At 40.8% G+C, this 12,918-nt stretch overlaps 1 protein-coding gene across 2 annotated transcripts in view; it reads right to left on the reverse strand.

Annotated features, from left to right (window-relative positions):
• The window catches only part of LOC116036364 (troponin I, fast skeletal muscle-like), an 18,113-nt gene continuing 5,195 nt past the window's right edge, over positions 1-12,918 (reverse strand). Inside the window, exons 2-7 of one of the 2 annotated variants that reach the window (XM_031279900.2) lie at positions 7,852-7,887; positions 7,066-7,102; positions 3,714-3,842; positions 3,065-3,154; positions 2,772-2,948; positions 1-490 (exon numbers count right to left, since the gene is read on the reverse strand). In XM_031279900.2, coding sequence (XP_031135760.1) covers positions 410-490; positions 2,772-2,948; positions 3,065-3,154; positions 3,714-3,842; positions 7,066-7,102; positions 7,852-7,862 — 525 coding nt within the window. In that variant the 5' untranslated portion in view covers positions 7,863-7,887 and the 3' untranslated portion in view covers positions 1-409. Of the gene's footprint in view, positions 491-2,771; positions 2,949-3,064; positions 3,155-3,713; positions 3,843-7,065; positions 7,103-7,851; positions 7,891-12,918 lie in introns of both variants that reach the window. The other variant, XM_036003695.1, reaches the window with a different exon arrangement.

The raw sequence follows: 12,918 nt of genomic DNA on the forward strand, positions 1-12,918 counted from the left end.
AAGTCTAATGTGATATTTTCCAATACACCTGCATTGAAGAATTGTTGGATGTGCGAATTGTTTCTTCATGAATAGCCTAAATAAAAGAGTCAGCCATAATCACTTTTAAAATCCTGCAAACCAACTGAGGACATTATCGCTCATCACTTACTGCACCACACTAGAAGCTTAAAAACACAATAGTCTTTCTTAAGGTGTGTACCTTAAGTTGATAATAGTATCCAAGGTATTCACACTGTTTATCAGTATAATGTCCACGGCAGTCATGTCTTATCTCGTTCAATAAAAGGGTTACGTTGACGTTGGATATGCAGCATGTTGGAATAAAACTCATTTTCAGTTACAAAGACATTAGATCCGAATTCTGTTCGTGAAAAGCACTCGTTTGAGCCTAACAACTGATGACAGATTAACTATCAAACATCTTCTTCCTATCAGACTTGTCTTCAATGTTCTTACGCCAGTCTCCCACGTCGCGCAGCTGCTTGTCCTGTGAACACAGACGATATTTCATTTTGTTAAAAGTAAAATGATAAATATAAATTCAGATATTACCAACAGCCAAATGGTAACAAGCTTTATTTTTGACAGGTGAATCAATAAATCATCACTGCCACATTGGCCACTAACTTTCTCAGGAAATACAAATTTAATTCCTCGGATTTTATTTTGCATAGCAGTCAAATTTTATCCCGAGTTGGCCACTGTATACTCTCTCTCAGCCACATAGGCGTAATTTCCGGGGGTGCGCTTACAACAATAATGAAAACAAAGTTTTTGTTGCTTTTTTTTGACGTTTTCAATGTTTTTTTTTTGTATTTATTTATAAAGGACAACACACATTAATCAACATTTCTGTAAATGTGCCAGTGTTAGCCAGCCGGCTAATTTTCAACTATAGTCCTTCGGCCAGATGATTTTAGACCAGAGCAGCAAGAAACAGCAAGATTTTAGTGCAGGTTAAACTACACAGACAGAAAATCAACGAGACATTAGTACAGATTAAACTACACAAGCAAGAGTCAACCATACACCATACAGACAGCTAAAACAACAGAAAAGCTTTCTCAGCTTGCCATGCAGTGCCACAGGAAGCATCAAAAACCCCAGCACAGCTATACATCAAACAGTATCCACCTTCAGCATAGGAAGCCATGCAAACATCAGAACACATAGTAACATAGACCTAACCCATCTTCTAACACCGCTCAACCATGTAAAGCCGTAGCAGCAGTAATGAAAAGATGATACTAGGCTACATCAGTCGTTAGGTATGCGTTAATATTACACCGATTGTTAAGATGGTAAAATATTTAAAATACAATTTAATTTTTCATACATCCCCAAGAAAAAATACAGGGCGAGTTAAACTTGATAAGTACGCTTTGTCGCTTTTTCCGACATTTTTGCGGCTTTTTTAAAATGTTTTTGTCGCTATTTTTTTGACAATTAATTTCAAAGTTTCTGTCGCCTTTCTGGAGTTTTTTTTCTCTCGACTATTTGTTTCTTCTGAATTTTTGTCGCCTTTTTTATGTTTACGCAGTTTTTCTGAGGTTTTTGTTGCCTTTTTTCCTTTGTTTTTCTCTTCCAAATACGTTTGACTAACATGGTGGTAGAGCTGGGTATTTAAACGTCAATACTTTTTTTGGTCTAGTATTCTTATTATTTGGTTAAAGTTTGTGTACCAGTGTCTGTGCAAGATTTCAAATTTGGGAACTAGTAGTTACTGTATGTATTGCCAGTTTATGAGTAGATGTATAGTCCTTTAAGGGGCTTCGTTGTTGGGTGCAAAGGAGCCTCAGTGGTGTTAACCAATAGTAAAGCCTGTTATGGAGTTTTGGTACTTTATTTAGCACCACCTCCGTCCAGGTTCCCAGCGAGCTGAGGCGATACCAAAAGGTGACGTGAAAACCTGCAGACTACTGATTGGTCGGAGAGAATCGTCACTAATCACTGCGTCATCATTGCTATAGCGACAGACGGGGCGAGGGGGTGTCCTGAACAAACCTCTCGTTTTTAAATAGTTTAGCCAGTGGTGGTTTTTTTTGCTGCTTCCAGCTTCTTTAGAAACAAAATGTGTCTTCTGGCAAACAGCCACATGCCAAGAATCACAAACACACACATTCCACGTTCTGTGTGTGTGTCGCGTTAGGTCACAGCAGTTTCCTGCGGCGTCACTATGACGACCAGCCACGCTCGCCTCACGCATGAGGCGACGGGGCACCGCGGCCGAGTCGAGTCGAGTAGAGCTGGTACTAGCAGTGGGTAAGCGCCATTAGAGGCAGCAGCATGTACAAAATAGAGAAAAGAAAGTATTGAAAAATCATACATTGGTACTAAAACACGTCGCCAATACCTCCTCCTGTTGGCAGGATTACGGAAAAACTACTGGCCTGATTTTTATTAAACTTGGTGTAAGGGTGTAGCGTGTCCCAAGGAAGAAGCCATTACATGTTGGAGTGGATTCAAATCACAGGGCAGATACACAAATCATTTTTCACTTATGGTAACATGCGAGATAGGGCATTTGTGCAGCATTCATATGGTGTCGAAATAATCTGAAGGTGTGGGTCTGCACTCTCCGGGTGCCCTTCTAGTTAAATACAAAAATGTACTTATGAGATTATACGACTTTTGGTAAAAAGGAAACGTCCCCTTTAAAGTTAAAGCTAACGTAAAGCAGGTATAAGAAACCAAGATGACAAACGAGTCGGCAGAATATTGATGTTCGTATTGAGACTGAAGTCCAGATGAACCAGGTAGCAGCTCACCTCCTCTTTGACCTCCTTCTTGACCTGCTTCAGGTTGGCTCTGAGGTCCATGTTGACCGTGTGCTTGGAGCCCAGCAGAGCCTTCAGCATGGCGTCGGCCGACATACGCACTTTCTTCAGACGGGGTCTCTTGAACTTTCCTCTCATATCCACAATCTTAATGTTGAGATCTCGGACCTTCAGGAGGATTTAGGACAGAAGTACAGACTTTTATTATAGGTCAAACGATCTTACATACACGTATTTCTTTGCCTACTTGTATGTACGTAATAGTTCTATGTTTATTTTCTCACCTCATTCAGCACCATGTTGAGTTTGAACTCTATGCAGTATCTCTCCTCCTCACTCATGTTAATCTGCTGATGGAGTTTCTCGACAAGTTCCTGAAGAGATAAGTGAAAGTTCAGAAAAGAAAGAGACAAAGATCCCTCTGAGCAACAGAGGAATAAGACATTCTATTCTGAATTTTCAATCCGTAGAAAAGCGATTTAAAGACCGTGTGACATCGCCACGATGTAAAGTCTACGAGCCAGCGAGAGAAACACTACAGCGCATATTCAGCGGGCCGCATATCACGGAAGTAAACCCGGAAGCTTAGACATTTTGTTGCGTATGCTTCAGGCAAGCAACTCCATTGAACTGAATAAGCGTCATTTTCTGATCTGGTATCTACTTTGTAGTTAATACATCCATGGATATTTTGGCTTCACTTTTGTACAGTGGGAGGAAGTGGAGATGCGTCATCGCGTGGTGTAGTCTACGTGGTAAAGAAATACAAACAAGCCAGAGCATCCCCCCCCTCCCAGCCCCCCGATCCCAGAATAGATCAACGTTGCAGCCAGACCCTACTCCAGCCCCAACACAGCGCTGTGGAAAAAAGGGCCGGCAATGCGAGACTAATCCCGGGCCAAGCCGGGACAGCCGGTCCTGTTTCTGTCTCACCATGAGCTCGTCCTTGGAGTACGGCAGCTCCAGAGGAGGACATTTCTCCGCCAGGAACTTCTCCCTTTCCTCAATCTTCATTGATGCTTCGGCTTCCAATAAATTAGTTCCCACCATTAGCATACAGCCCTGTGGATGACATGAGATAAGATAAGCCTTTATTTTCTCCTATAGGAGAACTAAAATGGTGACGCATCTCACGTAAACATGCATAAAACATACAAGCATACATCAGGGACGTCGTTAGGCCTATTTTAGGGGGGCTGAAGCTACCCCAAAATGTTCCTAAGCCCCCCTAAATAATAATAAGAACAACAATAACAATTCGATTTATCCTCATTCATATTTAGACGCAACAAATGATATATATCCAGCTACAAAAAAGCCGAAAAGTCCAAAGTTAGACAGAAGTACAGAGAGTCGTTGTGCTATTAAGATGATGCACCGCACCGTCTGGTTGCATTGGTGTGAACTGGCAGCTTTCAGAGCGTTGCAGACCGGCGCGTTGCGAGTAACTGGAGGATTCATCTCGTCTCGTCGCTACTCTTTGGTCTGAACTCGCTATGCACCCTCCCCACAAACACACACACCGGTGTTACACCGAAATCTGTGACCCATCGAGATCAGTGTCCCCCTACCTCAACCTGAACCAAACCCCTGTCCCTAACCTTAACCTCGGATGAAGATTGATTACACCTAGTGTGATACAGAAGGTAATTGTAAGTTGTTTTTAATGATCTGCTTACTTTTAGCTACTTTTTCTTGAGGTAAAGGAAAGGGGATATTTTGGTTTGCTATGGATGCTATGCTATAGAGTGAACGAGGGAAATACAAGAAATGGTTAACTTAGCAAGCTAATCACAACTCTTTTATTGATTGCCAGTAATATAGCCTATCTCTATAGTAGAGTAGTTACATTACATGTCATTTAGCTGACGCTTTTATCCAAAGCAACTTACAATTGCTATATATGTCAGAGGTCACACGCCTCTGGAGCAACTAGGGGTTAAGTGCCTTGCTCAGAGACACATTGGTTGATGTATTGCAGTGGGAATCGAACCCGGGTCTCCCACACCAAAGGCATGTGTCATATCCTAGGCGTATTCTAAAACTATATCAATCTTGTTGTTATTGTTCTCACTGAAAACTAAAGTCACCGGGTCCCTGTTAATGCTATTGTACCGTTGTATCCTTCAATTCACTGAGCAGATGAGATGGATGTTATTTCAGCAGAGAGAGAGAAGCAGGAGATTGGCAGAGCAGTTGATTCTGAGGGAGCAAGCGTGATTAAGGTCAGTAGTGGTCTATAGGTTTAAGGATTGTTTTGTAACAATAAGCATTTGTTGGCAGGTCTAGGCACTATGCATAGCCTAAACTAAACTATTTCATTATATTTATTATATATGCTAGCTATATTCTAACTTTCTTCATTCATTGGCTGTGATAAATTAAATACATATGTAGTTGTTGCCTAAGGCTAGGCTAAAGATGAGGACATGCCCACAGATACACATGTGAAAATAAAATGAAAGCAATCCTACATACAGTAAACGTTACTCCAAATCTTTTATTCCTTACACCATCAGGTTATTGTATTTAGACAGTAGCCACTTTAAATAGGATCCGTATCAATAGCTTACATGATAAAGTATGCAGTGATGCCTATTTTTTTCTTTTTCTTGTACTGCTATTTGTCATATTTGTTTAACTTACCAACTTATTAGCTGTCTGGCCTCTGTTTGTCAGTTTTTGGACATTTTGGATGTTGTTTCATGTGACCAATTTGCATTTCGAAGTCATGAAATTAGCATCAGGGTTTTGTTTTATCTTAAAGGATAAGACAGAAGGAACAGAGTAGAAATGGAAGAAGAGGATATGTCTGTCACTGTTTACTTGTTAACATATTGGTTTCTTGACTGGTTGTTGACATAAGTGTAGCTCTAATACAGTAACAAAACATGTGAGTGCAAAGATTTTGCAAACGCAAGTTACAAATACCCTGGGGGCTAAGCCCCCCCTGTCTTTCAATCCTAGTGACGTCCCTGGCATACATTCAGTGTTTTCCCCGGCTTTGTGGAAGACTTAGGTGCGCGTATTTGGCGGGGGGATTAAGGCGTCCTTCCTTAAGAAAATGTGACGTTTTTCAATTAAAAAAAATTCTAATTTCCCGCAATCATAGGCTACGTTCAGACTGCAGGCAAAAGTGGCCCAAATCTGATTATTTTTTGGGGTCAAGTGACCAGGTCAGACTTCTTCAGAAGTAGTGTGAACACTCAAATCTTGCAGTTTCTTCAAAATCTGATTTTTTCAAATCAGATTTAAGACCACTTCCATATGTGGTCCTGAATCGGACCCAGGTCTGATTTTTTTTTCAATGTGGCCGCAGTGTGAACAACCGAGGTGGATTTGATGTGACTTTTACATCAATCTGACAGAGATAATCAAAAGTTGCCCTCGACATCCGAAAGTTTTTAATAAACTGCTTCTCTGTGAAGCTATTCACCACTCAGTCCCACCACTCCTGACTTCGTCTCTGCCTCCACACAGACCTCTGCAGTGAATTAGCAGCCATAACCCCGCATAAGGCCAAAATAGCCAATTTGGCTCTACTTTCTCTCCATTCTTCTCCTCCTCAGCACCGGCTCATTAATGTTACGGTTGCCATTACACAAACATTTAAAAATAAAAGCCAAAATGCTGACTTCCTCCATAACCTCCCTAACTTTAGTGCACCAGCGTGCTGCGTCTGATGTCATTGGTATTGGTCTTTTGCGCATGCGGGTCAGTTCGAAACCGCAAACAGTTCACACTGGAATCTGATATAGGCCACATTTTAAAAGGTAACGTGAACAGCCAAACAAAAAATAGGATTGGAGCAAAAAAATCTGAATTAAGCATCAAGACTTGACGTGAACGTAGCCACATTGTGTCTCTTTGTGGTAGCTTTGCGTCTCTTTATTACATCATTTTGGACCGTTTTCATATCACCATGTCTGTGTCTAAAACGTTGGAAAAGCTAGAGCAGAAACTACAATCATTAGACCTGAGAAAAGTCTTTTAGTTACATTCATTCGGTTTAGGTGCTGCCCAAAACGGCTCCGGGTGCTGCACCTAAACCTTACAATAGCAGGGAAACCCTGCATTGTCTTATTCAAATGCGTTCAATAAACATTTGACAAACCTCACACAAGACCCCCCCCCTTTACCTTCCCCCACACTCACTGCACATCATCCCCCTCATTTTGCACTTAATTCTCCCCAGATTGCACATTTCCCATCAACATGAAGTATTTTCAGCTAAAATTTTAAAAACAGTATCTTTGTACAGAATAAAAATGTACTCATGTCTTACTTTCAGAGTGTGCTTGCGCCTCGCAGACAGTCTTTTCCTGCAGGTGAAAACACGAGACATGGATCAGACATTTGGCCCGTTACGTTATAAATAAGTCCATAAATCTGTTATTATGATCATTTGTTTTATTAGAATCATGTAGTGATGGCAAAACTGTTCAACCCTTGTGTTGTCCTGGGGTCAAAATTTGACCCATTTTCAAAGTTTCTGTATCAAAAATGTGGGTTTATTTCAACCAAATTGCCCAAAAATACCATGGATAGTTCTATACACGAAACTGCTGTGATTATGCATCAACATACGTTCCTCTGATCTTAATAATTAGCTAAAGTAATTTATAATTTCTGGGTTTTTGAACTCATAATTAGGCGTAATTTAATATAAATGAGGTTTTTTGAACATGAATTACAAACATAAGTGTAAAACTAGCAGTGATATGAAGTTGGCTTAGAAGATATATATACTTTGTGCTTATAAGTGTATAATATGTATGCTTTATGCTTCATAAAACAAACCAAAAACAGACCCGGGAAGACAACACAAGGGTTAAAAAAATAATCAAATGTCCCATGAAATAGGAAAAAATGCCAACACACTGCGAACAACTTCTTTCTCACTTTGTTAATGCGAAAATAGTTCAGAAATGTACAAAAAATTAAGTATTTTATCCATTACAAAACCTGTTTCTTGGCCTAAATCTCCTCCAAATGTGGAACTCTGTTAACGAGTATAAAAGACATTCTGCCATTTAAAAAACAGAATAAATAAATAAGCATCTCAACTTACTCGTCGGCCATCTTGGCAGCTGGATCCTGATGCTATCTGATAAAAAGAAATAAAAAACAGAAGAGACAGCATTAAATTTACATTTGTACATTTTGATGTGTGATAAAAACATCAATCACACTCTAAGTGACACGAAATATTTACACAACCTCCTCTGTCATCCTGCGTTTACGAAAAACTTTATTGTCCACAGATGTGAACATTTTGTCTTCGTTTTCACCAAGAATACAAGAGAGACAGGACATTACGAACAATCCATAGCCAAGACGGCAAGACGGACAAAACAGACAATACATTTCATATACAGTGACTTTACAAAGGAAACTCGGGGTCAGCTGCAGAGCCGCGCCCCCAATGTTTAGACATTCACAAATATATAAGGCAATACCCTGGGTTTCTCAATGTCATTTAAGTTCTCATCCCCCAGTTAACAGAGCTAGAGAACTCCTTTACTAAGCGGGGTATTCACACCTGGAGCGGGGTAGGCTCGTGTTACGCTTCTGCACATGCTCCGTTATAACTAGAGATGATCCGATACTGCCTAAAACGCTGGTATCGGTATCAGGAAGTACTGGAGTTAATGCACCGATCTGATACCACGTAATAAAGCCATAAAGAAAATCTACGTTAAAGTAGTTTATTTATGTTCTTTTTCCATTATAACTGACTGCATATTAGTATATGGTTATAACTGACTGCATATTAGTCTATGGTTATAACTGACTGTATATTAGTATATGGTTATAACTGACTATATATTAGTCTATGATTATAACTGACTGTATATTAGTCTATGATTATAACTGACTGCATATTAGTCTATGGTTATAACTGACTATATATTAGTCTATGATTATAACTGACTGTATATTAGTATATGGTTATAACTGACTGTATATTAGTCTATGGTTATAACTGACTGTCATGCTGCATAATAAAAGAAAGTTCTGGGGCATTCATTGTTTGAGTTTGTTCATGTTTCACAAAGAGTTTAACCTGAGCCAGACTGACAACAAAGATAGAAATCATATCACATCCATACAGGGATAGTAGTATACAGTTGTTAAAACATAATAAAATATATGACACACTGGTATCAGATCAGTACTCGGTATCGATCGATACGCAAGTTCAGGTATCGGAATCGGTATCAGGAAGCAAAAAATGGTACCAGACCATCTCTAGTTGTTACTGCCCCTTCTTACTTGGCGACAGCGTCAAAAACGACAGCAAAAACACACGCTTTAAAGTGCCCATATTATGAAAAACTCACTTTTTCTGGGATTTGGGGTGTTATTTTGTGTCTCTGGTGCTTCCACACACATACAAACTTTGAAAAAAAATCATCCATGCTGTTTAGAGTGAGATACGGTTTCTGAATGTGTCCTGCCTTCAGTCTCTGGGTGAGCTGGTCAAAATCGGCACAGCTTGTGACGTCACAAGCCGAAACGAGCAGGCTAACCGCAACCATTAGCTCACGCTAGCATGCTAACGCTAGCATGCTACCTCGTTCTCAATAGCAAAGCATTGCTACAACACACATTAGTTCACCATAATCTATAAAAGAACTACTTACATGTGCGCCCTCATTTAGAAGTCTCCCAGCTAATCCTGCCTTGTAACTGACCGAAGAAACAGCCTTTCTTTTACTGTCTATGGAGCTAGCTAGCTGACATGATCTACATCTGAGCTACTGGGCATGTGCAAGTGCAATCAAAGATAGTACAGAAGAAGAAGAAGAAAAGAGGTCTAACTCTGAAACAGAGACTAGCTGAAAAGAGGATCTGCAGCAGTGAGAGAGAGCGGTGCAGTACAACAAAAATATGGTGTTTTTTGAAAATTAAACCATGTAAACCTATTCTGGTACAACCTTAAAATACAATTATGAACCTGAAAATGAGCATAATATGGCTGCTTTAAACCTTTAAACCCACTGAGGACTTCGCCATGGCAACTACTATCAAGAAGACCCATTTCTGGACGGAAGAGGAGCAGCTGTACGTTGGCAGAGCGCCACCTACTGTACCGGCAGTAGAGTTACTCCCATCATTCTTTCCATTCATTGTGTACGGGGAGAACTGGCATAACCCAGTTATTCACTTAACCCCGGTTCCTGCCGGTTAGTGCATGTAGTCTCACTTTGCCAGACCTTCCTCCACAGCGCTGTGGAGGAGGGTCTGGCTAGTCCACACAGTATTCTGGGATGGGAGAAAAACGTGCTCTGGTTTATTGGCATTTCTTTAAACCAATCACAATCGTCTTGGGGCGGTGCTAAGTGCCGGGCGGAGCCACGGTGCCTCTGCAAAATAGTCTCAGGAAGGAACTTGTTTTGGTGGAACATGTGTACGTTCAAAAGTAGTTTTAGTCGTGCAACAGAAAACTCAGATTGGACAGATAGTCTCAAATGCTCGACTCAACTCGGATTAGAAGGTGAGTTTGTTTATTAATTAATAAACAATCCAGGCAAAGGTACAAATCCAACAGGCAGAAAACGTGGTCGAAAATACAGGCAATAGATCAGGAAACACTGGAAACAAACACTAGAAAACGCTGGAGAGTGAGACACATGAGGACTAACAACAATCTGGCAAAGGGTAAGTGGACAAACGGGAGTATCTATATATACACGGGGGATGGGAAGACAGCTACACACAGGTGAATCACATTAGGGCGGGGGCAGATAATCCTAAAAGGCGGGAAACAAACAAAGACAGGAAGACAAGTGACCAGGGAAGTAACCAAAATAGTGGATTACAAAATAAAACAGGAAGTCCATGATAACAAACATAAAACCAACTAAAACACAGAAACTTGACACAAGGACAAAAACATGACAAGCTAGCTGTCTGGATTTACCCTGCAGAGATCTGAGGAGCAGTTAACCCTAGTCCTCACAAATCCACCGGAGGTTAGAACGCCAACACAGAGACAGAGGAAGGGGACGGACATCCGGCCGAAAATGAGGGACACTCAGCGGAATTTCCGTTGGCAATGGAGCAATCCCGGGAATGAAACGTCGTCGATACAGACTTAACAAAGGTCAACTGGAATAAAAAGCTTTATTCGAACCAGCTGTACGTTGGCAGAGCGCCACCTACTGTACCGGGGGTAGAGTTACTCCCATCATTCTTCCCATTCATTGCGTACGGAGAGAACTGGCTTAACCCAACATGGTATCATGACTTTGCGTAAACATACACGCCACTTTCCTAAAGCCAAGTGGCGTGATATCTGTACGCATTTTGAGCTATCCACGTGTTTGTCTACGCTGTATACAGCAAATGTAAACATACACGCCACGTGGCGTCGCGAGAACGTCACACGCATTAAAAAAAAAAAGGTTGGGTTTAGGGAAAGAACATTGGGAAAGGCTTTAGTAACACAAAAAAACGACAAAAACATGACGGTGACCAACGTCACACACTTAGGAAAACAATAAATGGTTGGGTTTAGGAAAAGAACATTGGGGAAGGCATTATTTTAAAAAAAAAACGGTTAATAAACGCCACACAAGGGACGCGATCCCGGCTCTCCTGGCTGAAAGTCCAGTGTTTTACCCATCTACCACCCCAACCAACCTCCATCCTTTTATACTACTCACTATGGTGATAATTCACATGTAATGTAGGTCAATGGAAGCCAAACGGCGTTGATAAACACCCTAAAAAACGATTATGCGTCTTGATAACACGCAAAAACGGCATACGAATTGGCGTGTCATACATACGCCACTTTGTGAGATCAGTCTGCATAACCCAGTTATTCACTTAACCCCGGTTACGGTTAAGAGTTTCCTATTGTCTTAACGGTACAGACCGCTAAACTTAACCGTATTTCACAGGATATCTTATGAATTGTTTGCGTACGATATCAAAAAAACCCATTCATGAGAATGCATTGCATACAACCACACTTCAAAAGTATCTGAACTGTCCTTTAAATGCTTTTTGTGAGGACTTTGTTCAGTATTAAGCTGTAAGAGGGATCTTTGTAATTTTACCAATCATTTTTTTAGAGCTGATCAAACTCCATGCAGTCAGTTTTTGTCCTTTTGGCGAAGGAATGTCAACTAGCAAACAAAACGGAAATAATTTTGATTCAAGAAGAGAAAAACTAGCCTGACGTGGTCTTACTCAGATACTAGTCAGAATATGAGTCTGATGCTGCTCCATTGGGCTGGGGTTATGGGGCGTGTTTAGCCTGGATGCCAGCCGAACTTAGCCCCGCCCACAACATTTGAGGTTGGGAAGTTCTGACGAGAATCTGAGTATGACCACGTCAGGCTTGGCAAAAACATCTTTCCGATCGACAAATGCCTTGATCGCGGTTCTCTGTTCCTCTTTTAAAATGAATGCGCTGTCGATATATCTTCTATAACAGACGCGATGGCGGAAACTACACATCTCAATTCTCCACCGACAGCCATCTTTGTTGTAAACAAATTCAACCCAAGCGCTCTTTTGGTGACGTGGTTGATCACGTTACTGTTGATCATCTGTCCATCATCGTATAAAGCCCGCCCTGACAATTTGATTGGTCCAAACCCAAACTTCCCGACCTCAATTGTTGTGAGCGGGGCTAAGTTCGGCTGGCATCCAGGCTAGAGAAAAACAGCAGTTTAGTTTATGACAGTAGAGACGCTGCTAAACTGCTCACTAAATCTCAATCTGTCATCAAACCATATAGATCGTCAACATATCAACACATTAAACACAGTATTTGTAGGACGATTTCAATACTTGTGTTGGGAATGACATTATCATTTCTTTACTTTTGGATACATTTAAATCCCCAAAAGATGGTATCTCCCTCGGGAAAGCTAACAAGGCTGTTGACTTGTTTTTAACGAGAGGACAAAGTGAATCCGATATCGTGATTTAAGCCATTTTCTTCTTGTGATCTCAGACACATCTTTATGAAGTCGGTTTTCAGATGTCGTCCCATAGCGGTCGTTTCACAAAAAGTTAAAAGTAAAAACTCCACATCTGTCCTTTCCACTGTTCTGTTTCTGAGTCAAACTATTTGAAGTCACGTCTGCTCCGTCTAACCCCTCACCTGTCTCCCATT

This window comes from Sander lucioperca, chromosome 7, assembly GCF_008315115.2.
Source record: "Sander lucioperca isolate FBNREF2018 chromosome 7, SLUC_FBN_1.2, whole genome shotgun sequence".
NCBI classification, from domain to species: Eukaryota; Metazoa; Chordata; class Actinopteri; order Perciformes; family Percidae; genus Sander; species Sander lucioperca.